This window comes from Canis aureus, chromosome 30 (genome assembly GCF_053574225.1).
Source record: "Canis aureus isolate CA01 chromosome 30, VMU_Caureus_v.1.0, whole genome shotgun sequence".
Classification (NCBI taxonomy): Eukaryota; Metazoa; Chordata; class Mammalia; order Carnivora; family Canidae; genus Canis; species Canis aureus.
The window spans coordinates 33,126,138-33,152,394 of record NC_135640.1 but is presented as its reverse complement, the minus strand read 5'-3'; the positions used below and the strand labels follow the sequence as shown (position 1 = coordinate 33,152,394).

General features: G+C 39.2%; 1 protein-coding gene across 6 annotated transcripts in view; it reads right to left on the bottom strand.

Moving 5' to 3' along the window:
- ITSN1 (intersectin 1) overlaps positions 1–26,257 on the bottom strand; it is a 216,032-nt gene that overhangs the window by 108,426 nt on the left and 81,349 nt on the right. For all 6 annotated transcript variants that reach the window (XR_013368767.1, XM_077879070.1, XM_077879068.1 and 3 more), the window contains exons 5-11: positions 25,873–26,033; positions 18,332–18,511; positions 16,477–16,573; positions 13,540–13,640; positions 8,715–8,778; positions 5,379–5,516; positions 3,878–3,993 (exon numbers count right to left, since the gene is read on the bottom strand). Coding sequence is in view for 5 of the 6 variants with exons in the window: in XM_077879070.1 (XP_077735196.1) it covers positions 3,878–3,993; positions 5,379–5,516; positions 8,715–8,778; positions 13,540–13,640; positions 16,477–16,573; positions 18,332–18,511; positions 25,873–26,033 (857 nt within the window). In the remaining variant the exon portion in view is untranslated. The remainder of the gene's footprint in view (positions 1–3,877; positions 3,994–5,378; positions 5,517–8,714; positions 8,779–13,539; positions 13,641–16,476; positions 16,574–18,331; positions 18,512–25,872; positions 26,034–26,257) is intronic.

Below are 26,257 nucleotides of genomic sequence, written 5' to 3'. Positions count from 1 at the left end.
GTGGGACTCTATCAAACCACAAAGCTTCTGCACAGTGAAGGAAACCATCAATAAAATAAAAAGGCAACTTTTTGAACAGGAGAAGATACGTGCAAATCATATATCTGATAATGGGCTAATATCCAAAATACATTTAAAAAAACTCCTACAACTCAACAAAAAAAAATCTGATTAAAAAATGGGCAGAGGTTGGGGTGCTTGGCTGGCTTAGAGGAGCATGTGACTCTTGATCTCGGGGTCATGAGTTCAAGCCCCACACTGAATGAGAGATTACCTATATAAGTTTTTAAAATGTAAATAAATAAATAAATAGGCAGAGGATCTGAATAGACATTTTTGCAAAGAAGCATCCAGATGGCCAACAGGCACATGAAGAGATACTCAGCATCACTCATCATCAGGTAAATGCAAATCCAAACCACAATGAGATGTCATCTCACACCTGTCAGAATGACTATTATCAAAGACAAGAAAACAAGTGTTGGAGAGGTTGTGGAAGAAAGAGAACCCTCTTTGCAGTGTATGCGGATACCCTTTGCAGTGTATGCAAATATTGATTATGTTGTACACCTGAAACTAATACTACATCCCAATTTTAAAAAACCCTAAATTATTTGCTAACATATTCTCCCCCCCCACAGACTTATAATCTTTCTAGAACAGTTCTGCATTATACCAACCTCCTTTCCTTTCCTGTTACTCTACAGTTCTCCTTCTCAATCACCTTGATTGACCCACTGACGCCCTCTTTCCTGTACCATGAATCTCTCCATCCCTACATCTCTCCTCTTAGTTGATAATTGTGCTGACGTGTCTTCTATTTTAACAAATAAGACAAATTCTGAAAGCAGAGGTAGGAAGGTGAGTATCCTGAGTTTCATAATGAAGAACAAACTGTGAAGTACTCACTATGTAGATCACATTCCGATTCAGTAAACAATTTTTTCTAATCCATTACTCAGTTTCCTTCGTTGAGAACACCAATGATGAATTTTAGCATTATTCCCCAGGCCAATCATTTCTTTTTCTAACATTTGCTAACATTCTATTTACAACCATTTTATTTTCCCTTTAAAAAAAAAAAATCCCAGGCTACCTGGGCCACTGAGTCAGTTGAGCATTCAACTCTTGATTTCGGCTCAGGTCGTGATCACAGGGTCATGGGGTTGAGCCCCATATTGGACTTCACACTCAGCGTGGAGTCTGCTTATGTCTCTTTCCCTCTCCCTCTTCACCAACCCTCTCGTGCATGTACTGTCATTCATTCATACTTACATACATAATAAAATAAAAAAATAAAATAAAATAAATAAAATAAAATAAAATAAAATAAAATTCCCAATCTCCACATCCCTTATGTTTTCAGCAGTGTCTAATCGATTTTGTGTTATATGCTGCTCCTTGGAACCAACCCCAAACAGGAGAAGCATGACATTCCCATTGTTCTCTATTTCAGGAACTGTCACTTTACACTTTGTCTTGAGATGTGTCGCTGTAAGCATCCTTTCTTGGCTTATTACCACATTTCTGTTTGGCCTTCACTGCTTTAGAGAGATGTTTCTCACACATTACAGTTATGGATTAGAGATCAAACATGGCATGTATATTTCGGTTTTCTTGTTCTTCTTGCTCCTTTAGTAATTACGAGGAGGCAGCATCCATTTCACTCTGCCCCATGAAAACTGGAAGTCCCCTCACCCATACAAAGGAATGAAGTAATGACACATGCAATAGTGTGGATGAATCTCAGAAACACCAAGCTAAGTGAAAGAAGTCAGACAAATAAGGTCATTCACTGTATAATACCCCGAAGGAAAAATCCTGAATAAGTAAAATCATAGAGGCAGAGAGCAGATCAGTGGCTGCCAGGGATGAGGGGAGGGGGATTAGCAATGACTGGTTATCAAGTTTTCTTTTGGGGTAATGAAAACATCTCAGAACTAGACAGGGCTGATGATTGCATAATACTGCGAGTATACTAAATACCATTGTTATGGACTGAATAACCCCCAAAATTCCTATATTGAAGCCTAAGCCCCGGTATGATGTTATTTAATTAGGATTAAGACAAAGTCCTTAGGGTGGGGGCCACATGAGGAGATTAATGGCCTCATAAGAAGAGGAGAGAAATATCTCTATTTCTCTCTTCCCCTGTGCACACATCAAGGAAAAGTGATATGAGGACCTAAAAAGAAGATTGCCAACTATGTGCCAGAAAAAGAGCCTCACCAGGAACAGATCTGGATGTCATCCCAATCTCAGCCTTCCTGGCCTCCAAAGCTGTGAGAAATTTACCTCTGCTATTTAAGCCACCCAGACTGCTATTTTCTATTATGGCCACCCAAGCTAAGACAGCCACTGATTTGTATATTTTTTAATGATCAATTTCCTATTATGTGAATTTTACCTCAATTAAAAAATAATTGAAAGTCTCTACACAGTTTATTCCAATATCTGGCCCTATTTCTGCTACAGAGGAGGTAAATACTAAGTGGTTAGTAAAGAATAAATGAACAAAAATCTGTTCACAACTCTAAATGAATGGCTATCACCAATAGGAAAAGACAATCCGAAATCTGAAGGATTCCTGTCCTTATTTGCCTTTTAGACTTCATTGCCATTATTATTGTTCTGAAATGTTCTTTCTTTCTGCTTGTAATGACCCTATTCATCTTCAGTCTCAAAACCACTGTGACCTCCTCCACAGAGATCCATACCTCATGTCTTTCCAGTCTATGCCAATGGACATACATAAGCTCTGCTGTGCATCTCTAATATTGTCTTCAGGGATTTATTGCACTTATATACCACCCTAATGATTTTTTATATGGATGCCCTAAATCCTTAGTTATATTATAACCTTCCAGAGGGCATAGACCACATTTTTAACATTAAAATTCCTCACTGTACTCAACACATAGCTTTGCACAAAGAACATTTTCTTTTTTAGGTTTTTTTTTTTTTTTTTTTTAAGATTTATGTATTTGTTTTAGAGAGAGGGAAAGACAGCATGCACACAAGCAGGGGGAGGGGCAGAGGGCAAGGACCTCAAGCAGACTCCTCGCTGAGTGTGGAACCCAAGTGGGGTTGAATCCCATGACCCATGAGATCACGACCTGAGCCGAAACCAAGAGAGTCAGACTCTCAACAAACTGAGCCACCCAGGCACCTCAAAACCATTTTCAGTAAGAAATTTATCAGTGAACAAAAACTAATTTAGTTTAAAGAGAAAACTGAGAGAACTAGGGTCCTGAGCAGGTAAATTAACCACTAAGCACTTCAAACGCAGCTACATGACATTGACAAAGTATTTAATATAAAGAGACTCCATAATAAATTTCATTTGCTTCTGAGTATCAATTATCATCTCACTGTTAAAACTCATAGCCACCTTAGAATATTTTAATAATGTGATGCGTTTATTATTGTAAATGAGGATTTTTAAAAATAAGGTCATATTAAATTTAAAATAACTTCTGGTCATTAAGGAATTTCTTGATCTCTTATAACAACATGAGAAAGTAACAGCAGACAATTTCACATTCTATTTCTGCATTGCCGGTATTGAGCAAACACCATAAAGGTTTATTAATTTTGAGTGTTTTATAAATAACATTTATAAAATTTTTTTAGTGGTGAATAATCAGACTTCAATTTAAAAGTTAGAAGAAGGGCACATTAGCAAAGTACATAATGTTCTTATTTCTCTACATATATTCAAATCCAAAACCATATTACAAGAGTCTCCATTCGGATTAAGGTCAGTTACGGGAACGCAGCAAGGATGTCAGAAGCTAAATTTATTTTTACCTCCATCTTGGCCTCAGAGGTAGAAAATCTCTATAATGATGTAACTCAAATATAAAGACTGCCTTACCAGGTAATTTCTTTTCTAGTTGTTGTTGTTCATCTTCTAAAACTGGTTCCTCTGGTAACCTCTGATCTACTGCTGTTGAGCTGATGACTGATATACCACTGCCAGATCGAACTCGTCTGCAATTGTGGAAAAAATGAAAAAAAAAAAAAAAAAAGATTAATTATAAAGCTGTCTAGGTAGAACTGAATAAATTATGGAAACGAATTTTTAAAGATTATGCCACATCATGGAGCAAATTTCATTTATAGCAAGGAAAATATAAAGATTTGGTCCTCCTTATTTACAAAGAGTTTTTTAAAACTGAATATGTGAATATCCTCAGACACTTGAGTGCCAAGCTTGTTCAAATGTTTAGAACCATCACCAAAATCAGGGCAATTCCAAAGGACGGAATTCATGAATAATTATCACGTGGTCTAGAAAGCGCATGGGTCACAGGTGCTCACTGTTGCTACGGCCACCCTTTCATGGAACATAAAATTCTCCAAGGGAAGATCAGTAGCTGAGCTGAATTGGAGCACCTCTTTCCCCTTTATAAAAAGCCTTTCTATCCATTTTATCTCATAATAAATGCATGAAATATCTATACTTGACAGTCCCTAAAACAAATCACTTAATTTACTGATTAGTTTCAACTTAAGCCATTAACCTTGCTCTTTTAAAGCAATCTACCTTTTAAAAAATGATTTATCAGCTTCCAGTCTTGCATCCCTTGTAGTGATTTTTGCCGCTGTCAGACTTTGCAGATCACCTGCCCGGCTACAGTTTCCTCCTACAGCCATAGATTTCTCGACTTGCTCCATACATGCACTGACAGCCATGGGACCATTTCTCTTACTTTTATGGGGATTTTCCACCCCCAGTCATTCCTGATGTTTGAGGAATCAAGACAGAAATTCTTATTTGTGTTTCTTTTTCTGTTCTTTGTGCTTGTAAGATTTCATATTTATCTTTTAAGTTAAAACCTTGAAGTGGCAGCCTCTGGAACAGGAGATGTGTGTGGTGTGTAAAGGTAGAGGATACCAGTAAGTGCACATTTCTTTCAACTGGACTTGGTCTACTCTTTTGGCAACTCCACTGAAACTGTGTTTTGGGCTAGGATCATTGTACTTAATTAGCTTCCTGATTGTAATTTCTACATTGCCAACACTTCATTACCTATCCAACGTGTAGAATTCACAGGCAAAATCCCCGTATCTTAGGTTCTATGTACAGGTTAATACGGTTTCATTTTAACTGCTAAAATTTTTGGCAGCCTTTCATAGATTGGTATAAAAATCGCCAGTCTTTTGGTGTTTTACAAATATACTATAGCTACTTTAAAAAACAGAACAGGCCTAAGATTAACACAGGACCTAGATAGGAAGATTTTCATCAACTCATGGATATTTCATTTACTTGCCAGGAATAAAAATGATTAAAAGATACACAGCCAGCAAAGCCCAGTTTGAAATTCACATGGAAAATACACAATTTCTCAAAAGAGCCAAATGTTCCTTACCTAAAGGAAGGTGGAATGTACTCTGGAGGCAGGACAGGTGGCAGTGGTTGGCCAGACATAGCTACATCAATTAGGTGCATAGCCAAGATAAATTCTTCTGCTGTGAGTTTTCCATCTTGATCAATGTCAGAAAGATTCCTATTCAATAAAAAGTTAATCACATTCTAGCTTCATGAAAATGCATGTTTGTTACTATTCCCAAGTGACTGAAATGTTCTGCTTTCTTATTCTGACTCTAGGCCAGTTAAGTCTCTCTGTGCCTCCATTTACAAAAATAGTACCTATTTCATAGTACTGTTGCAAAGATAAAATGAGACAATCCATAAAGTTGGGATGGTGTTCAGCATTCAGCAAATGTTAACTATGATTATAATTATACTCTTCTCAAGCCTTGCCAGCCCATTTAAAATGTATCATACTCACATTCTACGTGTCTTTAAACACTATGTACAGCAAACTATCAGGTCAGATAGTAAACATTTAAGCTTTGCAAGACATGGTAATTATCACAATGAATTCTGCCCTTTTAGGAAGAAAACAGTCATAGAATGGGCATAAAATCTCATTTACAAAAACAGGTGCAGGCCAGGTTCTACTCATTTAGGTTAGCTGGCTCCCTGCTGACCCAGACCTACAAGGGTGGATCTCTATGGCCTTCAGCCAGGGTCAAGATGTTTGCTGCTCCTTAATCTCAAGATTCACTGGCCACGATTTCCTCATGATCAACTTGCCCTAGTAGTTAATGAGAGTAAATAGATATTTCCAGCAAGTTTAAGAATGGGATTTTACTTAATCACTTCTGGATACCAAAAGAGGATGTAAAACAACAAAGTTCTTCACCAGAATGCCAACAGGACAGATACTACATTGGGAACCTGGCTTTGCTGATGCCATAAATCAAGCAATTGCTCTTAAATCTGAAATTTCCTTAGGTGGCATAAACTAGTTTTTATTAAAGGTAGAATGTCCATGCAGTAACATTTGCCCTTTCTAGAGTAGAGTTCTGCAAGTTTTGACAGGTTCAATTGTGTCACTGAATTCAGTTGTGTATCACAATATACAGAACAGTTCCATCACCACCCAAAATTCCAGCGTATTTCTGAGTCACTCCCTTGCCTTGCCTGCAGCCTCTGGGAACCAGTGATCTTCTTTCTGTCACTCTAACTTTGCATTTTCCAGATGCCAGACTCCAGCCTGATCTTCCTTGACCTCTCCTCCTTCCCATTTCCCCACTACCAGCCACTCCCAAGTAAATTCAATTAGAAGGCAAGTGGAATTCTTCCCCCCACCCCAAAGTTGCCTAAATAATGGCTGTAAACATTTTTTTAAAGATTTATTTATTTATTTATTTATTTATGATAGACGAAGAGACAGAGACAGAGACAGAGACACAGGAGGAGGGAGAAGCAGGCTCCATGCCGGGAGCTCGATGCAGGACTCGATCCCGGGACTCCACGATTGCGCCCTGGGCCAAAGGCAGGCGCTAAACCGCTGAGCCACCCAGGGATCCCCTGGCTGTAAACATTTATTTAACATATCTTTTTACTGTACAGAAAGGGAATATAATAATATTCTAGTAGGAGAAGACTCAAGTATTTTTTTCAAAGAGGACTGGTTATAAATGAAATACATAAGCATTTAGATATACTCTAGTGTCACAAGAACACCCAATAAATTACCAATCAACCTCTATCAATGTTAGATCTCAAGTTTACATTTCAGAGGGCTCTAGGATGCTGGTACATATCCAGGCTTAAAGAGATCTGGATGTGTCCTATTAATTGGTCTGCTATGTTTACTAACTGGTCTATTATTCTTATTCTATTGCAAAAGGAAGACGCTTTGATACATAGCAGAAAGAACCAGGATGAGTGTAGGGACTAGCACTAGATGTGACCATTTATGAAACAACCATATCAATGGACCTTATGGCAAAAATCATGAACCTCACATGTATACAATTAAAGCAACCAAAAGCTATTAAAAACCATTACAAAATAAGGGCACCTGGATGGCTCAGTCGTTAAGCACCCGACTCGACTTTAGCTCAGGTCCTGATCTCAGGGTTGTGAGATCGAGCCCCATGTTGGGGTCTGTGCTGGTATAGAGTCTGCTTAAGATTCTTTCTCTCCCTCTCACTCCATCCTTTTTTTTTTTTTTTTAAGTTTTTATTTATCTATTCATGAGAGACACAGATAGAGAGAGACAGAGGCAGAGACACAGGCAGAGGGAGAAGCGGGCTCCATGCGGTACTCGATACCAGGACTCCAGGATTACGTCCCAGGCTGAAGGCAGGCAGGCGCTAAACCGCTGATACACCCAGGGATCCCCTCTCACTCCATCGTTACCCAACATCCCCCCCCCAAAAAAAATCATCGCAAAATAGAGACATTTATGTGCCTCTGATGAAAGTACACTGTAATATCTCTGTAGTCCTGCCAAAAAAAAAAAAAAAAAATCAAATTTGAATCTCATGAGTGGTTCTCATCAGTGGTATGATTGTGTACCCCCGGGACATTTGTCAACACATGGGGGCATCTTTGATTGTCACAACAGGGGGTGGGGGTCATGTTACTGGAATCTAGCAGGTAGAAGCCAAAGATGCTACTAAACAACCTACAATACACAGACAGCCCCTCCAAAAAATTATCAGGCCCAAAGGTCAATAGTGTTGAGGTGTAGATACCTTGCTCAAGATCCCATTATAGATCTATAGGAAACACAGGAATAAATTAACACAAGGAGGCAACCAACAACCAAGAGATAGACTAAAAGAAACTATAGGACAAACAATTTGGGCTTTTCTTTTCTGGGGGGGGTGGGGGTGGGGGTGGTTAGAGAACAAAGAGGAGTTTATAGAACACGTAAAAGATGTGTCAACCAACTGATGCAAAATACAGGTTTATTAGCATCAGATTTGAACAAATCAACTCCAAAAAGCTATGAGGCAATCTAAGGAATCTCATCACTATCTGATTAACTTTGGTGGAGAAAATTCCTATCTCTTTTGGAGATTAACAAGCTAAAATATTTGCAGACGAAAAGGCTATAATCACTGTGCTCTGGCTTAAAATAACCGGAAAGGAGAAGAGAACCAGAACTAGTCACAAATTGTGACTTACTTAAACTGTATTAGGAATTCTAGAGAATTCATTAATTTCTCTGCTTTTGTATTTTTCAAAATCAAAAAGAGGAAAGAGTAAGAGAGGTAATCATTGGGAAATTAATCATAATCCCTACATCCCCACTTGTAAATAATGGTATTAAACTAAGGACCCATGAAGCTATATCAATTAAAGCCACTTTATACAAACCAAGGAACTTTTTATTCCTTACCATATTGAAGCCAGCTGAGCCTGTGGCAAACTTGATTGCATAAGAATAGTCCTTGCTTGTGGACCTAAACAGAAACCAGGGAAAAAAATATAAAGATGAATCAGCAAATCTTCACTGTCCAGGAAGACCAGTGTTGTGCACATAAAGTACCATGAAATCTCATCATGCAATCACAGTGCTTAAACAATATTTGCTATTACCCAAGGGGCTTTTTCAAAAGGAAATTAAGCTCCAATGAAAAGGGAAAAAAAAAAAACAAAAACAAAAAACAAAGCACGCCACAGCATCTGGCACATATTCAATAAATTCTTGTTAAATGGATGTTTAATGAACAGAGTATGTAGAAGATTAGAGTTTCAAAGTGTAACCTGCCCTTTTGTCTGGATTATCATCTCTATTTGTATCAGGCTTTTATTGTCAAAGCTGAAACTTCTTGTCTCTAAACTCAGCATCTTCTACCACCACCTGCTGCCTCCACCAGGCCCACTATCGGAGAAGATTCAGAGAATCTTGGAGGAGGAAGGACCTTAGAGAGGACAACCCTTGTAACCGGTTCATTACAGACTTAAAAAAAAAATAGTGACCTGCTCAAGGCTGCACAAATGGCTAACATTACAATCATTTCTTATGTTAGCAATAAAGAATTCCTGGAATTCCAACTCTGCTCTCCAAATCAGCTCTGATTTCTTAAAATACTCGTAAATATCTTCATCTCTGGCAAGAAACTGAGCTAAGATATCACATAAAGTCTACAGTGAGAAATTTTGTGTGTTGAAATAAACCAGGGTTAGGAAGAGAGAGACAAATACAGCTTCTATCACTGTCTCTCAAGGTGTGGCCCCAAGATAACCGATGGACCATGGAACGGGGAATTTTAACAATTTTGTTGGGAAGACTGCCATGTATACATTTTTGCTTTTAGCTATTTCATGTTTCAAATGGCACCTCATCAAAAAAACACACAAGTGGATGTGTTTTTTGCATGGCAAGCAGTAGTGGTTAGGGACCACTGAGAATTATCCTCAATGTGTCAGCACAGGAAGTGCCCGAGAACTTGCCACAGGACTCGGGGCAGGCAGTTTCCTCATTAATTGGACCCAGTTTTCTCATTTCAGATGTCCTTTCCAGATTTATAAGTCTGTGCTCCATCAAATAAGAAATATAACATGGAGCTTAGCATAGTGCTAGCATATAAAAAGTGCTCAATTAATGGTAAATTGGAGACAAATTCTTTTATTTACATATAAATTGTGGGCAGAAAAGCCACATCAACATACACATATGAATTTTAACACATGCAGAGGTATAGAGTTTAATTTTCCCAACTGAAAATTTTTCAAGTAAATCATACCTAGATTATGAAACAGCACCCCAGGAACCCTCTCCAACCATAGCCCCCCTCCTTTTCTTTTTAAGAGAGGAGATGTGAGGGAGAGAGAGAGAAAGAATCTTAAGCAGTCTCCATACCCAGTATGGAGCCCAGTGCAGGGCACCATCCCATCACCTTGAAATCATGGCCTAAGCTGCAATCAAAAGTCAGAAGTTAAACCAACTGAGCTACCCAGGTACCCCATCTCCAGCTCCCTTCTAATCATTCCCCCAACCAAGTGTAGCTCAATTTCTAACAGCACAGTGTGTCCTTGTTAAGTCTGGCTTATCTTGTTCAACGTATTGCATGTGGTTGTAGAACATTAACCCTAACTGCTGTGTGATGTACCATTTTGTGAATGTAATAATCTATACATCCATTTTGTTGATGGGCATTCAGACAATTTCCAGTTTGGAGCTATTATGAAGAGTGAACCCTCTAGGTTTGGGCAAATATATACACACATTCCTGTTGGATGAATATGTGTGTGTGTGTACTGGAAGTCTCTAAGAATAAGAAGCAATCTTAACTGAATTAATGTGAAAGCTCTAAAAGTTCTGTGATATCTGGAATGAGGAATGTAGACTGATCATTTTGTTTAGTCTCTAATATGGTACTTAGTGTGTTGGAACATTAAAAGAGAATTAGCAAAACTTTAGTGAACGCTTTAATTTATACTTGTAACAATTCTCTCCACTTCAGAACTACATAAAAGGAAGTTAGTACTTCACCTACTCCCAATAAAAAATATAATAATAAACGAACCAAAAGAACTTGTCCTGGACCTGGATGGGCATGAGGAGATTTGGATTCTGGTCCTGACTCTTCCTACTCCCTAATGGCCTGTGACATTTAACAAAAGTACGTTCACTCTCTAAGAATAAGTTCCTTCCTCTCTGAAGTGAGAGAAATGATCTGTAAGTGATTGGTAAGCCACAGCCCACAGGCCATATCTGGTTCACCATGTGTTTTTGTAAATAAAGTTTTCTTGAAACACTGCCACACCCATTCATTTAACCATGATACATGGCTACTTTTATACTACAACAGCACAGTTGTGTAGCTGTGACAGACAAAATGCATGCCTAATATATTTATGGTTTTGTTCTTTACAGAAAAAGTTTGTTCACTACCACACTAGAAGACCACAACTGTTTTTTGCAACACTAATACTTAACTCTGTACGTCCTAACGCAAGGTTATAAACATCAAAATACACCACCAACACCTAAGATAGCCTCTTAGCATAACACAACAGGGTAAAATTGAACTCAGTACAGAGAATATCCTGTGGAAGCCTACATCCATAAAAAGATACCAGCTTTGGGGTGCTGGCTTATATGGGAACATTATGGGGATAAGCAGAAACCTCAAGTTCGTAAGTCCTACTATAGGCATCCACATTTTTGTAGAGAAGCATGCTAGTCAGAATTAAATGAAGTTAATGCTTTATCTCAAACAATGACTAACACCTTAGCTTTTGTGATTAATAGATGAATAACCAATAGCATACCCATTGTTTCAGGACACAAGATTAATAAAATTCCTTTCTGGGGAGAAGGCTAGCATTGATAAGATTACCAGAATTCTGCAGCTACTTATATAATCTTGATTAAAGAATGGGCTCTCTCTATTTTTTAAGATTGTCTCTTTTAAGAGGGTGTAATAGTATACATCAAGTTGTGAAGCAAGAAGGGGGTACCCACCTAAACAAGTGTATCAGCTAAATGAACCCAGGTAACCAGTGGAGTAAATTGTGCCACTGCTAGATTAGCTTCACTTCCTATAGTGGACAAGCTCGTATCAGAAGCTCAGACAGGTAAGGACACAGATAAACATTAACAAAATCTGCTTTTTCAGGTGTACTTTAAATTTTACTGTCTTCCTCACATATTTAAAGGTCTAGGGATCCCTGGGTGGCGCAGCGGTTTAGCGCCTGCCTTTGGCCCAGGGCGCGATCCTGGAGACCCGGGATCGAATCCCACGTGGGGCTCCCGGTGCATGGAGCCTGCTTCTCCCTCTGCCTGTGTCTCTGCCTCTCTCTCTCTCTCTGTGTGACTATCATTAAAAAAAAAATAAAATAAAATAAAGGTCTAAATATTCAAGTGCTTGCGTCATTATCTTTGGGGTGAAGACACTGCATGTCGGTTATAAAACACAGGTCCTACCAAGAAAGAGAATTTCTACATCAATATATCACATCTGAATACTATTTTAATTGATTCACAGCAAACACCAACAATGCTTTGAAGAATTGTTCTCAGATTCACGGACAATGTAGTTCCAGGTCTGTATAGAGCACTGGTGTGAAGCAGACCATGCTGAATTATACTTAAAAGTATACTCCTGAATATTCCTTCAGAGCCTGTTAAAAGCTGGACTGGTTTCCTATGTTATATATAAAAATGACAGCTATGCTTTAGCAGAGAGTGAGCGTGGCATTTAGAAAATTTGTGTGTAATTACGACTGCCCCCTCAGATACATACTTATTTGAGAAGACCACTGAGATCCTTTATTAGGGATAAGGCTGAAGATTAGATCAGGCCTTCCAGATATCACTATGTTTTTTAACAGATGAACTTTTCTTTTGGAAGTAAAAATTACAATGGTAAGTGACAGCACAAAACACACACACACACACACACACACGACAGTAAGAGTTAGAAATTTAAGATATGTTTCTGCACTTCAGGAAAATTAACTCCTTCTCTTTCCTTCTGTATTTGTTAAAAGGCAGTCACATGTTTTCCCTTCTCAATGTTCAAATCAGAGGTCTCGAGTCTCCTTATTAAAATTACACTTTTCTTTGTAATTCTCTCATCAATTTTAGGTGTTTAACTCTCATTAGAAAGGTTGCTGGATAGTATCCTAAAGTCCTTTCTACTCTTCTGATATAGATAACAGAATTTTTTTTTTTTTTTTTTTTTTAATACATGGAGTTCAGTAAGTTAACTCTGACCTCTTGTACAAGAGGTAAGATCTTACTAGGTAAAAGCGACCTCCCACTAGTTAGTGGCAGAACCAGGCTCCAGACTACTCAATCAATTATCATCACTCTGCAAGCTGCCTTAAACACAGACTCTTTGAGTGGATAGTTTCAAGTTCATGTACAAAGCTGGGCTTCAGAACCTGAACCAGTTTTGGTTTGCAGCAGGGTTTCTGTGCTAGCGCTCTGATCCACATACTAGTGGCATCCACTGTGCAGGAGGCTCCTGGGCCTATGTTCCATTTACCAAGAACCAATGGGGTTCAAAGCCTGTGGCACTCGAGAAGAAAGGAACTGTGGCATTATCAGTAGATGAGAACTCAAGATAAGAGGGACAAAAAAATCCCTGTTTAGACAAAAAGCAAACTGAGAAAGACATTTGGAGAGTATCTATGGTCCAACATCTGGAAGCTATTTGCACTTGGAATCAAAATCATATTTCACCAGATTAAGTCTCATTTGTAAATACCTGTTAAGTGTCCACTCATAGTTTTGTCATGACTGTTGAATAACTGTCTGTATTTAAGTCTGGATGACTGAGGGACAGCCCATTCTGCCACGGGAGGGACACTGTGGGGAAAGAAGATTAATGATGAGGAACATATTCAAATTCTTTAATAACAGTTAATGAAGAACTTCCTAGAAAACAGCTTTAACATTTTATTCCCTTTCTAGTCGCTACTTCTGAATGTTCTGTAATGAGTCTTTCCATATTTTATGGTTATAAATATTTCTCTCAAAACAGAAACACTCATTATTTTTCCAGAATCAAGGGTAAACACAATGGACCAAGTGACTGTTCCAAGTTAGAGATATGACTTAATAATTTAAAGGTTCCACAAGATATGGAAAAAAAATCTCCCTGGAACTGAAGTGATACACTACTGTCGAGGCTTTCCCAAACTTCTGGAACAGTTCTTTTGGATTAAAGAGCAATGCTGGTAGCCCACATATAACTCCCTTTAAAGATATTAATTCTTGAATGTTTGTAACTTTCTGGTTAGCAAAATGCATTCATTTCTTCATGAAGGGAAATCATTTCATTCTGGGAAGTTTAAATTCCCACGAGTGGAGAGTGTCCCAGAGAGAAGAGAACATGTCCGGGTCATGGCAAATCATCGGAGTCGTAATGGAAGGAGCTTTGCTTTCCTGTCTGCCACCTACTGCTGCGTTCTCTTGACAATGTGTTGCAACCCTGGACCAAAGAGAAGCCTACCAGCAGTCAGATGGGTCTATACCTCCTTAGTGATCAGGTCCTTAGAGTAGTTCCACGCCAAGTATCACAACTGGCACCAATGGCTTGTTAAGAGCCTGGTGTCTAAGGAGGGCAATTTCAACGTAATGGCTAAGCTCTCAGTAAAATCTGCATTCCACTTCCAGGGCAGATTATAACTAAGGCCCCATTTGCAATTTCCTTTGATTTCAACAAAAATACTTATTTCTCATAGGTAAAAGCAAAATTCTAATCACAAAGTGAACCTCTTAGTCATCATTTATATATGTTTATCTACATGCTTATACTTATACACTTCATAAAGTATATGAAACTGCTCCCAAACTCTTGCAAAGTACCTAATTATATTCACATTTCAATTATTATAAATTTCTTAGTAAAAAAACACTTACCAATATTGTTTCTGCTGTGAGTACTTCTGCAACAACGCTCTCATTTTAAACTAATATTTTGCTGATTCCAACTCTTGCCTACTTGTCAGAAGCTAATTATCTTTCCCCTACACCCCAGGAATATAGGGTGTTGCACACAGAAGCTACCCCAGATTATACTTATCAAGTCATAGTTTTCAGCTGAGACTTTCCTGAAAATTTAAATGGACTAAAAGCCTCATTAACAGGTATCCAAAATTTAGATGCCAAATTCTAAAAATGTGCTGGAAATTTAAATTATTAATAAGATGACTACCAAACTCCTTCCTCCAAAATCAGTTGTCCTAATAGCATTAATGTTTGCTAATACTGATTTTTTATTCATTCTTATGTCACAAATCAATTTTATGGTGGATTTGAAAATCTCTTGTGGAGAGTCACAGAAAACTCAAAACTTCACCATGGCAAAGGGAAAAGACTAAGAAATCCAAAATTCAGTTATAGATCACCTTGAATTTACATCTCTGCTCAAACTTGTGGTAAAATGTAAACCATCAGTGAGGATTATAACCTCTCGGGATTTACTTCCTCATTCACAATTCTGAGACAGTATCTACTGCAGGTGGCTGTGGGGGGTTAATGAGGTATTTGGTAATAATATTCCTAAATCTTCAGAGTAAAACCTTAATTGAGTGGAACACAAATATCTGTATACCACCATTAACTAAAGTTTCCAGAGAAAACTGCTATGGTTAAGGACTCATGCCTTAAAAATCAGAAAGTACTCAGTTAAACTCTTGGTTCTGTCACTTCTAAGTTGCGTTATTTTGGACAAATTACTAATGTCTCTGAGCTCCTCATCTACAACATAGAAAAATCGAGTCATCTTATAGGGAAGATAGTGCATATCCCAAGAGCTAATGTATATACATCAGCATTCAGCATGGTGATTTTCAGTTTATGGGTTTCCTTTAAATCATTTTATAAAGGGTTATAAATTGTTCAATTATATTCAACGCACTCTTCTCTTAGAAGTGGGAAAATGACTTGAGTCACTTAGGAAAGATTTCTAATGAGGACTGAAACAAGAAAAGATGGAATCATCTTCATTTATGTCCCCTTTTAATTGCAAAAGTTTGGAGGTGGCTTATGAAGAGACTTAACTTTTCATCTTGTGTAACAATATGCAAGGGAAAAAATTTGAGATAAAAGGAAATAAAAATATGAAAGAGAATATGAAACCAAGATTGGTCAAAATGTAAGCAGTAAGGTCATATAAACTTTGCCAAAATTGGGCCACATACTTGATTAATAATGATTATCCACTAATCTGAATAATTCACTTCATAAAAGGTGGTTTTAAATAAGGTTTCAGTAACAATCCATATAGATTCCATGAGATTATCTGAGATAGAATAAAAAAATAAGGTGAACTGTGGCTCCAATCTTCATATAAAAATTTTTATACATATACTTTAAAATGACCAATACAAAATAGCTAATTTTCCTCTCCTACCTAGAGTTCGATTTTAATATTTGTGAACATTAGTAAAACTGATACCTATTTGTTTTCCTTGTTAAAAAAATAACACCCAAAGCTTTTTTAGGAAATGTCATGTTTTTTATTCATCATCCCTGCAACATATAAGTGATAAAACCTGGTAACATTATCCAGCACTAATTATTGGCATCTTTCAAAATAAAAGATAATAAAGAACATAGCTAATTCATTTTTAGTTTTAGAAGTTAATCAGATAATAGCTTTTACCCAAAAGCCCATTTAAAAAACAAGCACACTTACCTAGCCACATCAAATGACTGTGCCTTCTGTAACTTAGTGTTTAATTGTGACCCGGGACCAGATCTACTGAAGGAAGAGCTCTTTGGCAATGTGGCTGCTGTAAAAATAAATAGACTTTGAATAATTTTAACTCTACAAAGAAAAGAATCATGTCCCTATTAACAAAAATGAGAATACAGAGTCACCAAATCTGAGGCAGAAATTATTCTTCCCTTTTCACCCAGGATTCAAAATGAGTTATTCCTCCTTGTGACTGGACAAAAAGTCCTCCAGATTTATTCATTCCTGCTGAAAATCACCTTACTAAATAGAAATGGTTATTTAACTCTTTGTTAAGCTTTTCATATCACACTTTATAGACTCCGTCCCATTAGTTAAAGAAACAACAGCTTAAATACATAGAATATGGCATTCTCTTAACTGTGCTGGAAGAGTGGAAGTATTAGTTCCAGATGGAAAAGACAAAAAGTCCCAGCCTTGCAGGCCTGGCCAGACAACATGGGATACTAGGGAGGCTCAGCTCTTATGTCTGATTCTCATTCTGGCTGGTTAGCAGTGTGCCAGGAAAAAACTCTGGAGCCTTAGCCTCGTTCCCCTCATCCCTGCCTACTGTCTTATAACATTTGCCATCAGTCACAAAAGAAAACAAGACAGAGCACGTGGATTCACAGATACTACTAAAAAAGCAACTGCAACAACTTTCTCAGCTGTCATCACATCTGCAGCCATGGTCACAAATGAAAGGTGAAGTACATGGCACAAGAGAATCTTATAGAAAGAAAAAAAAAATGTGGTACATTTGGCTATAACTTAGAGATAGATCTTGACAGATGTAATAAACCCAGGTAGCTGGGCAGAGAAATAATGATTCACATATAATCATTATCCATGGCTAAAACTCCACGCCATCATCACTAGTGAATGTTTCAGACACATTCAAAGTATTTTTTTTTTTTTTAATACTTCCCCCATGGTGCCTGAGTGGCTCAGTCGGTTAACTGTCCAACTCTTGGTTTTGGCTCAGGTCATGATCTCAGGGTCATGAGATCAAGCCCAGCAACAGGTCCTATGCTCAGCTCACAGTCTGCTTGTCCCGCGCCCTCTGCTCCTCCCCCTGCTCTCTCTCTTGAATAAACAAATTAAATTAAAAAAAAAAAATACTTCTCCCACTGGATAAGAATTTTCTAAGATTTGTAGACCATGTCTACAGTTTAGGTTTGCTTTATTTTCACTAAAGGGAAAAGACTTCAAGTAAAGTCTCAGAATGAAATTAGCTACACCAGGAACTTTCTAATCCTTTCCTTCAGTGAAGAGAGCAGGGAATACTCCATCCTTAATGTATCTAGCCATATAACAAACTTCCTTCCCCCTTCTGCCCAATATTACTATGCCTCCTCCAAAAAAAAAAAAAAAAAAAAAAGGCAATGTCCTTTTTTCTCCCTGCAAGTAATCCTACTCCTAAGGGAATAGCTCGTTTATCAGCAATTCATAGCAACTAAAGAAAAGTAGTAACTGACACATGGAAAAAAAATGTTCAAATACTGCTCCAACTGGACTTGTTATTGTCAGGCCCTAGAAAGGAAATTAAGCTCTTGGTTTTAGCTGTTGAGTTCATCTTTGCCCATAATGGTACCAAAGCTCCACAATTTTATTCTCCTTTACTTCTCTCTAGCCTAGCATACCCTATTTAACATATCAGGAAAAATGAGATATTACATGAAAAAGGGAAATATTTTCCTCTGGAACAAAATGCCACTCAAATATAATCAGAAATTGAAGACAGAAGATTCAGCAAGAAGGAAGAGTAAAATACACGTCGTAAAAATTCAGTCTATGGATTCAGCAGGTCACGTACCAGGATGAGCAAATGCAGGCAGAGGTTGTATAACAGGGGGAGCCCCGTTAGCCAGGGGAGGCACTGATGCTGTAGGAACAGAAGATACTAGAGGTGGAGACATTCCGACAACTGGAATGGATCCCATTGGCACTGGAGCAACAGCTGTAAGTGGTGGCATGCTGGCAATACCTCCTATACCTGGGAAGGAAAAAAATCCCCACAGAATTCACATGGAATCACTTTTCTCCACATTGAATAATTAATTCAGGAGTCTTCAAAGAAGCAAATCACTGTCCAGTTGTAATATATTTCCATTTAAAATATAAATTCAGGAATCCCTGGGTGGCTCAGTAGTTGAGTGCCTGCCTTTGGCCCAGGGCGTGATCCTAGAGTCCCAGGATCGAGTCCTGAATCAAGTTGCCTGTGTGGAGCCTGCTTCTCCCTCTGCCTGTGTCTCTGCCTCTCTCTCTCTCTGTGTCTCTCATGAATAAATAAATAAAAATCTTTAAAAAAAATATAAAATCGGAAAAAATGTATAAATAAATTTAGATTAATCATTTTGGAGAATATGAAAACTTATGTCAAGTATCCCATCCTAAGGGCAAAAGAGCCAACCTTAAGAGGGATCTACTGGCCAAAGTTGAAAATCAATATGAATAACTGTAATGGACTACAGCCACCAAAGAGAATTAAGTTTATGAATTCATAACGATATTAAAAAACAAAAAAATCCTAATTGGCCACCACAGGTAATCAATGTATCCTGAAAACTAGTATAAATATACAAGGAAAAGAAATCACGCATCCATTCTGCTTTTCCTTTACATACTGAACCTCAGAGTAACCAAACATTTGATAGGGAAGTTTCTCTTTATAGAAGTATTCTAACCAGAGTGAAGAAATGATAGAACTAAAATAAATGTTTCCTTTTTGTTTCTTTGTCTGAACTTGTGATATTGTGACATAATAAGAAATACATATCTGGTCTTTGTCCCCAGTTCCTGGTTCTGGTTCCTGGCAAAGTGCCTAAAACCCTTGTGATTTCCTGACTGATAGGAACATCTTTTGTTAAAATATTTGGTCTTGGTCCCTGGTTCCTGACACAGGAGCTTCTAAGACCCCTGGAATTGCTGGAGTGATGAGAGTGCCTTTCCGTATTTTGAATAAGGTGGCTTGGGGCTGGGGGCCCTTAAATAGATGCAGGACAGGAGCTGCTCATGGGAAAGACCGCGGCATGGCTAGTGGGATGCAACTTTTAATCCCACCCCATCCCTCCTCGCCTCCACACAGACCCCAGGGGAGGGTATTGGGGCTGGAGATTGAGCTAATCAACAGCCAAGGATGTCACAATCACACCTGCAATGAAGCCTCTATAAAACTCCTGCACTACAGGGTCTGGAGAGCTTCCAGGCTGGTAAACATCTCCATGTGCTGGGAGGGTGGCACACCCCAACTCCATGGGGGCAGAAGCTCTTATACTCAGGAACCTTCAGGGCCTCACCCTTATATGTGCCCTATGCGCCTGTGTGTACGTATCCATCATCATATCCTTTATAAGGAACTGATGGACCTAAATAAATGTTTCCCTGAGTTTTGTGAGTGAGCTGTTCTAATTACAGAAAGGGGAAGCAGGGTGAGTGGGAGCCTCTGACTTCGTAGTCAAGTTGGACAGAAGTACAGATACTCCAGGAATCCAGTGCTTGTGACTCAAGTGTGAAGAGAGGACAATCTTGTGGGAGTGGGCCCTTCCACCAGAGGAATCTGACGCTAACTCCAGTAGTTGCCATCAGAGTTGAGTTTAATTATGAAATAATGTTAGTGTCCAGAGAGCTGGAAAATTAGGTGATGTGGTTCTTCTGGACACAAAATTCTTGGCTTAGTCTTTCCTTGATAATACTAAATACATCATTCCATCTTATGGGATAAAGCACTGCTGTAGAAAAGTCTGAGGATATTCTAATTTTCTTTCCCTCATAAGTCATGTGCTTCCTTTTTCTACATACCCAAATAATTTTTTTTTATTGGAATTTATCTTAGCACTGGTTTCTGCAGGAGGATATTCTCAAGCACATGATATCCTCTTTTAATTTCAAATCCTTTATTTCCAGGAAGTTGTCTTGAACTGATCTTTACCATTTGTTTTCTTCCCTTGCTTTGGTTTTCTCCTTTAGCGACTACCAATACCTTATATTCAATTCCTCTGCCTTCAACACTGGTCACTTTTTCTCAAGTCCTTTTTCTCTCTTGTTAATTTTGTTTTTATTTTTGAAATCTTGCCCATTTCCCCTTCTTTTTCTCTTCTGATAGCACCTCTTGTGCTGCGTCTAGTTTGGTCTCTGTTTCTGATATGACTTTTTCTGTTATTTCTCCTCCTTTCCTGAGTTCTGTTACTTTAACTTCTGAGGCTTTAAAATTCTGATTGTGTTGGTCTTTTAGGACTGGTGTCGTTTTCTTCATATTTTTTAGCTTGTTTTGAAATCACAGGTTACTGGGGTGCTGTCACTGTTCACGGGGGCGTTATTTAGCTCTTTATACTCCTTTCTCTACTAATAACTTTGTGTGGGATTTGACCTTGCCCAATCCTGCCTGTTGCTTGGTTTTATGTGAGCCTTGCTTCCTGGGATTTCCAGCTTCTGTTCTCCACCCCCACATTGGTCTGGACCATTCCCTTTCTTTAATGTCTGTGTCACTGCCCTGTTCAATTTTGATTCCACTCCCAGTCATTTCTCCTCAAGTGTAGGAACTTGTCACAAGTGGAAGCTTTTAAATAGCTGCTACGAAGACTATCATCCTTTTACCAACTGACTACTTTTATGAAGGAATATTTTCCAAAGATTTCTAAGGAAATGCATACTGGAGGCTATGTTTTGGAGAGCATCTCTTGACTATGCTAAATCTTAATTCCTGGAATTTCCCCCCATCTCTCCTCAACCACTGGGTTTTCCCTCTCTTCTCTAAAAGTGAAGGGGCACTTCCCACCCTAAGCACACCAGCCTTCAGCAGACATGCTCCTCCAACTTTATCTCTCCTTTACGGTACAACTCTCCCCTCTTCCAAGTCTCCAATCAGGCTTCTGTCTCTACCACTCCAATGAAACTGCTTTTCAGAAAGTCGTGTACAAATTCATTTTGCCAAATCCAATCACTTCTCTGTCCTATTTTCACTCAATCTCAGAAGCAACTCAAACAAGAGAACACACCCTCCTTGAAAAATGTTTTCTTGGCTACTAGGACACCAACCTCCTCCATTGTTTCTTCCTTCTTCCCTTTTAATACACCTTTGAATATCACAGCATGGCAAGGACTGGTCCTAGGTCTTCTGGCTCCTCTAGCTACACATCCTAAGATAGTCCTTTTTTAAAAAAACTTTTTTAAAGATTTTATTTGTTTATTCATGAGACACACAGAGAGAGAGAGGCAGAGAGAGAAGCAGGCTCTCTATGGGGAGCCAGATGGTGGGACTCGATCCCAGGATGCCGGGATCATGACCTAACCCAAAGGCAGACACTCAACCAATGAGCCACCTAGGGGCCCCATCCTAAGATACTCCATCCAGTCCCAGGGCTTTCATTGCCATCCATACTCAAATTCTCCCAGAGCTGATGGATCCCTCCTCAGAGTTCCAGACTCATGGATTCACCTGCCTCCTTAGAAAACCACCAGAGCCCTCACACTTAACGTGACCAAAACTTGATTTGCTTTTTCTCCAAAATACAGAATATAATGAATCTAAACCTATCCTGTATTCCATAGCGATTATTACTACCCAGATCTAAATCTCCATTACCTCTTGCCCACAGCGAAAATCTCCCTACTAGGGACGCCTGGGTGGCCCAGTGGTTGAGCGTCTGTCTGCCTTTGGTTCAGGTCGCCTGCCTTTGGTTCAGGTCGTGATCCCAGGGTTCCGGGATCAAGCCCTGCATTGGGCTCCCCGCAGGGAGCATGCTTCTCCCTCTGCCTATGTCTCTGCCTCTCTGACTCTCTCATGAATAAATAAATAAAATCTTTATAAAAAAAACCCTCCTTACTGATTTCCCTGATTCTACTATTGCAATCCAATCCTCACATAAGATAGATTATTTTTTCTAAAAGCCTATCAACCATGTACTCTCCTACCCATAAGTTCTCTGCAGCTTTCAACTGCACTTAGAAAGAAATTCCTAACTCCTTAATGGTTTTATTAGGCCCTAAACCATCTGGCTCTTGCCCTACCTCCCTGACCTCAACGCCTACCAAAACCTCAGCTACCATGTTCTCATGTTTGTTTCTTGCACATACCAACTTCATTTTTGCCTTAGGACCTTTGTTAATTACTGTTCCATTTGCCTGGAAGGTTTGCCCCCTAGGTTTTCACATGGCTCTCATCACTAAGTCAGCTCAGAGTCATCTCTCCTCAGAGAATTCTACCGCGATAACTTTCTCCCATCAGTACCTCTATCATATTACCATTTTATAGAACTGATTGCACTTATCTTATCCTGAAACTATTCATCTATTTGCTTACTTTCCCCACCTTAACAAGAAGCTTCATAGAAGCAGGAGCCATGCTGTCTTGCTTACCAATGTATTCCAAGCAAATAGGACATGCATTAGGGGGTTAAAAATAATAGATTAATCTGGAGCACCTGGGTGGCTCAGTCAGTTAAGAGTCCGACTCTTGATTTCAGCTCAGGTCATGATCTCAGAGTTATAAGATTGAGCCCTGTGTTGGGCTCCACACTGGGCACAGAGCCTACGTGGGATTCTCTCTCTCCCTCTCTCTTTACTCATCCCCACTCTAAAAAATAATAATAAATAAGCATAATCATAATGAATTAGCCTAATAAAACTATGGGATCTGGCAAAATAAATAAATAAATAAATAAATAGACAAACTCCCCCTGAAACAGACTCAAGAGTCAAAAAATAATTATTCTGCGTGTAAACACACTGAAGGAAGAAGATATCAGGCACACAGAATTTCCTGGAATACAGCTGGCTGCCCTCAGGCAAGTCAGAGTATCACTACATCCCTTTTTTCCTTTCTTTAACAGAGGGGAGTTGATCAAAATGGTCGCTCAACTCCCAGCTGGCCCTAATTCCACATGTTAACATGTGCCTTAGCACCCATGCAGACAATGAACCGTGGAACAGTGACACTCCATGCCATCCATATGGTTTGATGATAATGAAGGTGGGAAGAGAGAAGGTAGTAAGAAAACCAAGAAACGGGCAGCCCCGGTGGCCCAGGGGGCAGCCCCGGTGGCCCAGGGGTTTAGCGCTGCCTTCAGCCCAGGGCGTGATCCTGGAGTCCTGGGATCGAGTCCCATGTCGGGCTCCCTGCGTGGAGCCTGCTTCTCCCTCTGCCTGTGTCTCTGCCTCTCTCTCTGTGTCTCTCATGAATAAATAAAATCTTAAAACAAAACAAAACAAAACAAAAAAAACAACCAAGAGCCTTTGAAAAACTGTATGTCTGGACAGGCTTGACTTCACTTTTTAGGAATATGGTTTTTAAGCAAACTGTTTACCTTCTCAGAATCTCAGTTCTCTCATTTACGTAACGGGGCTAATTTCTGCGTATTTCAGGGTCATTATTGTGACCAAATAAAATATGATACGTGAAGGTAGAATGTGTAAGGGCTAGGAAATGCATGGTCAGATCCTTTTTAACATTAACTAGAAAATCATGATCCTAGTAACAAATTATTTTCTTCTCAAGTAGCCACATAAGAAGTGTTAAAAAAAAAATTATCTCGGGTTGAGGTGAGAGGTGGAACTAGAAATACCAGCAAAGGTCAGATGTTTGAGCAAAGCTAAGCAAACCTGGTTAGGACACAATGTACTTTTTAACTTCTCTCATGTTCTGATATTCCCTGGTGAGTCACCTCTTGAAAATAATTTACGGGAGGATGCTGATGTGACCAGAAGGAAGGTAGGAAAGGCAGTGGGAAGAAGCCTAGGGGAGGAGCCCAGGACTCACTGACAGAATGGCGGCTCAGAAGTCCCAGGTTCCCTTAGAGGCAGGGGCAGCTTACTTATTAGGCTGTGGTAAAACCCCCTGGGCAACAGGTCACAACCTCATGGAAATAAATCAGCAATGACTACTAGAGCTGAAAGTCCTGCTACAGAATGGAAGAAGAGAAGACCTATTAAATGTTCGAGGAAGAATGACTGACTCCCCAGTTTTGAGGAAAAAAGAGGAAATGGGATGCCTCTGGCTCTCTGACTCTTTATCCTCCCAGAGGTATTTTCTTGCAGTACCAGAAGGGAAGCCAAAAGACAACCAAACACCCTATAGCTGTTTTAACCCATGGGTCCTGACCAAATGTTGGCTACAGGGACCTTCCAAGATTCAGAGCCACTTCTACTTAAATAAGCCGGCTAACTAATGACGTAGGGTTTTGGACACACAAGGGACAAGACCCACAAGGGTCCTGGTCATGTAGTGTGGGCTTTACGTACTCCTCACCTCCGCACGTCCTAGCCTTTGCTCATGCATGATTTCCTGAGTTTCTCTGTTTTCTCTCCTGGATCAATGTCCTTCGTGCCTGACCCCAAATCTGCACCTTTCCCCTAATGATTGCCAGTCTTGTGGCTAAACCTCACCAAAAGAACGGCACTGCACAATTGGTTTTTAATAGTAAATCTATTAAGTTAAACCACAGCATTTATTCATCTCAGCTTATCATTCATTGTATCAGAAACAACACCTGCATTACTACTGACTGCCCCCCGCCCCAAAACCTACTTTGCCTTATCACTTGTCATCAGATCTATCAGGAGGAAGAAAGGGAAACTCTAGCCACCATTTTTGTGTTTTGTTTAAACTAAGAACTTTTGCATGCATCTGATATTAGATCTGATTACTATAATCTTTAAATCAACCTAAACCATTAAAGTCTAGGGTGAGAACACAGAAGAAATCAGAACTGTTGGTAATCTTCACCAACTAATTACTGATGGGTTTTTAAGAAAAACACCTGGCTAAAAGATCTTTATATGGAATTGTGTTTTGAACTCGGATAATGTTTATTTTCTCCTGCTTCATTTTGTACCAAGAAAGAATTTAATGTGGTCGGTTCTCTCAATATTATGAATTTAGAAATATATTGCTAGATACCATAATCCAAAGGAGCTGTTTCAAGGCAGGGGAAAATAAAGATGTTATGGAAATGAAGCCAACAGGAAGAACTGGCATTGTGAAGGGTCAAGGATGCCATAAGAGCAATGAATAGATGGGAGATGCAGGAGCAGACTGCAAATTTATTCCTTTTACCCTGACAGTCTGTGCTGACTCTCTATTTGCTCAACGGGATGCTGCAGGATTCATGAACCACTCAATAAAGCCAATTATGACTTCAAATTTACTTAGGTGAACTTTTGTTCTTTAACACAGGCTAGGGTTCAAATGTGAAACCTGATCTTCTCATCCAGCACTCTCTGCCCTTTAAGGGACCAGGACCATCATTTTTTGGACAGAATCACCTCCTACACTATCACAAGGTCACAAACTGAGAAGGGGAAATATTTCTTTTTAAAATATATGGTGAAATATAGGAACCACGTCCTTTTCATACTTACCAAAGGCTGGTGCGCTAGAAATAGCAACTGGTTGCTGTTTCATGACGGGGGGAAGTGCAGAAGGAAGTTGATATCCTTGCAGCTTGAGTTTGATGAGTTTCATAGCTATGGAAAACTCCACTTGATCCATTCGTCCATCATTGTTCATGTCAGCTAGCGCCCTGCAAACCAACGTCAAGGGCTAGGAATGACTCTGACCATAAACCACCACCACACCCACCAACCCCCAGAACGGACTAGTCAGGTCCCTTCATCCTCACCATGGAGACATGACATGCTATGCTATAGTTCTACTACATCTTTAAAGCTGTGAAAATTAAATGAGCTTAAGATGTGTTTATTACTTAAAGATGGTACTCAGACATAAATGGTCAAGTGCAACTTG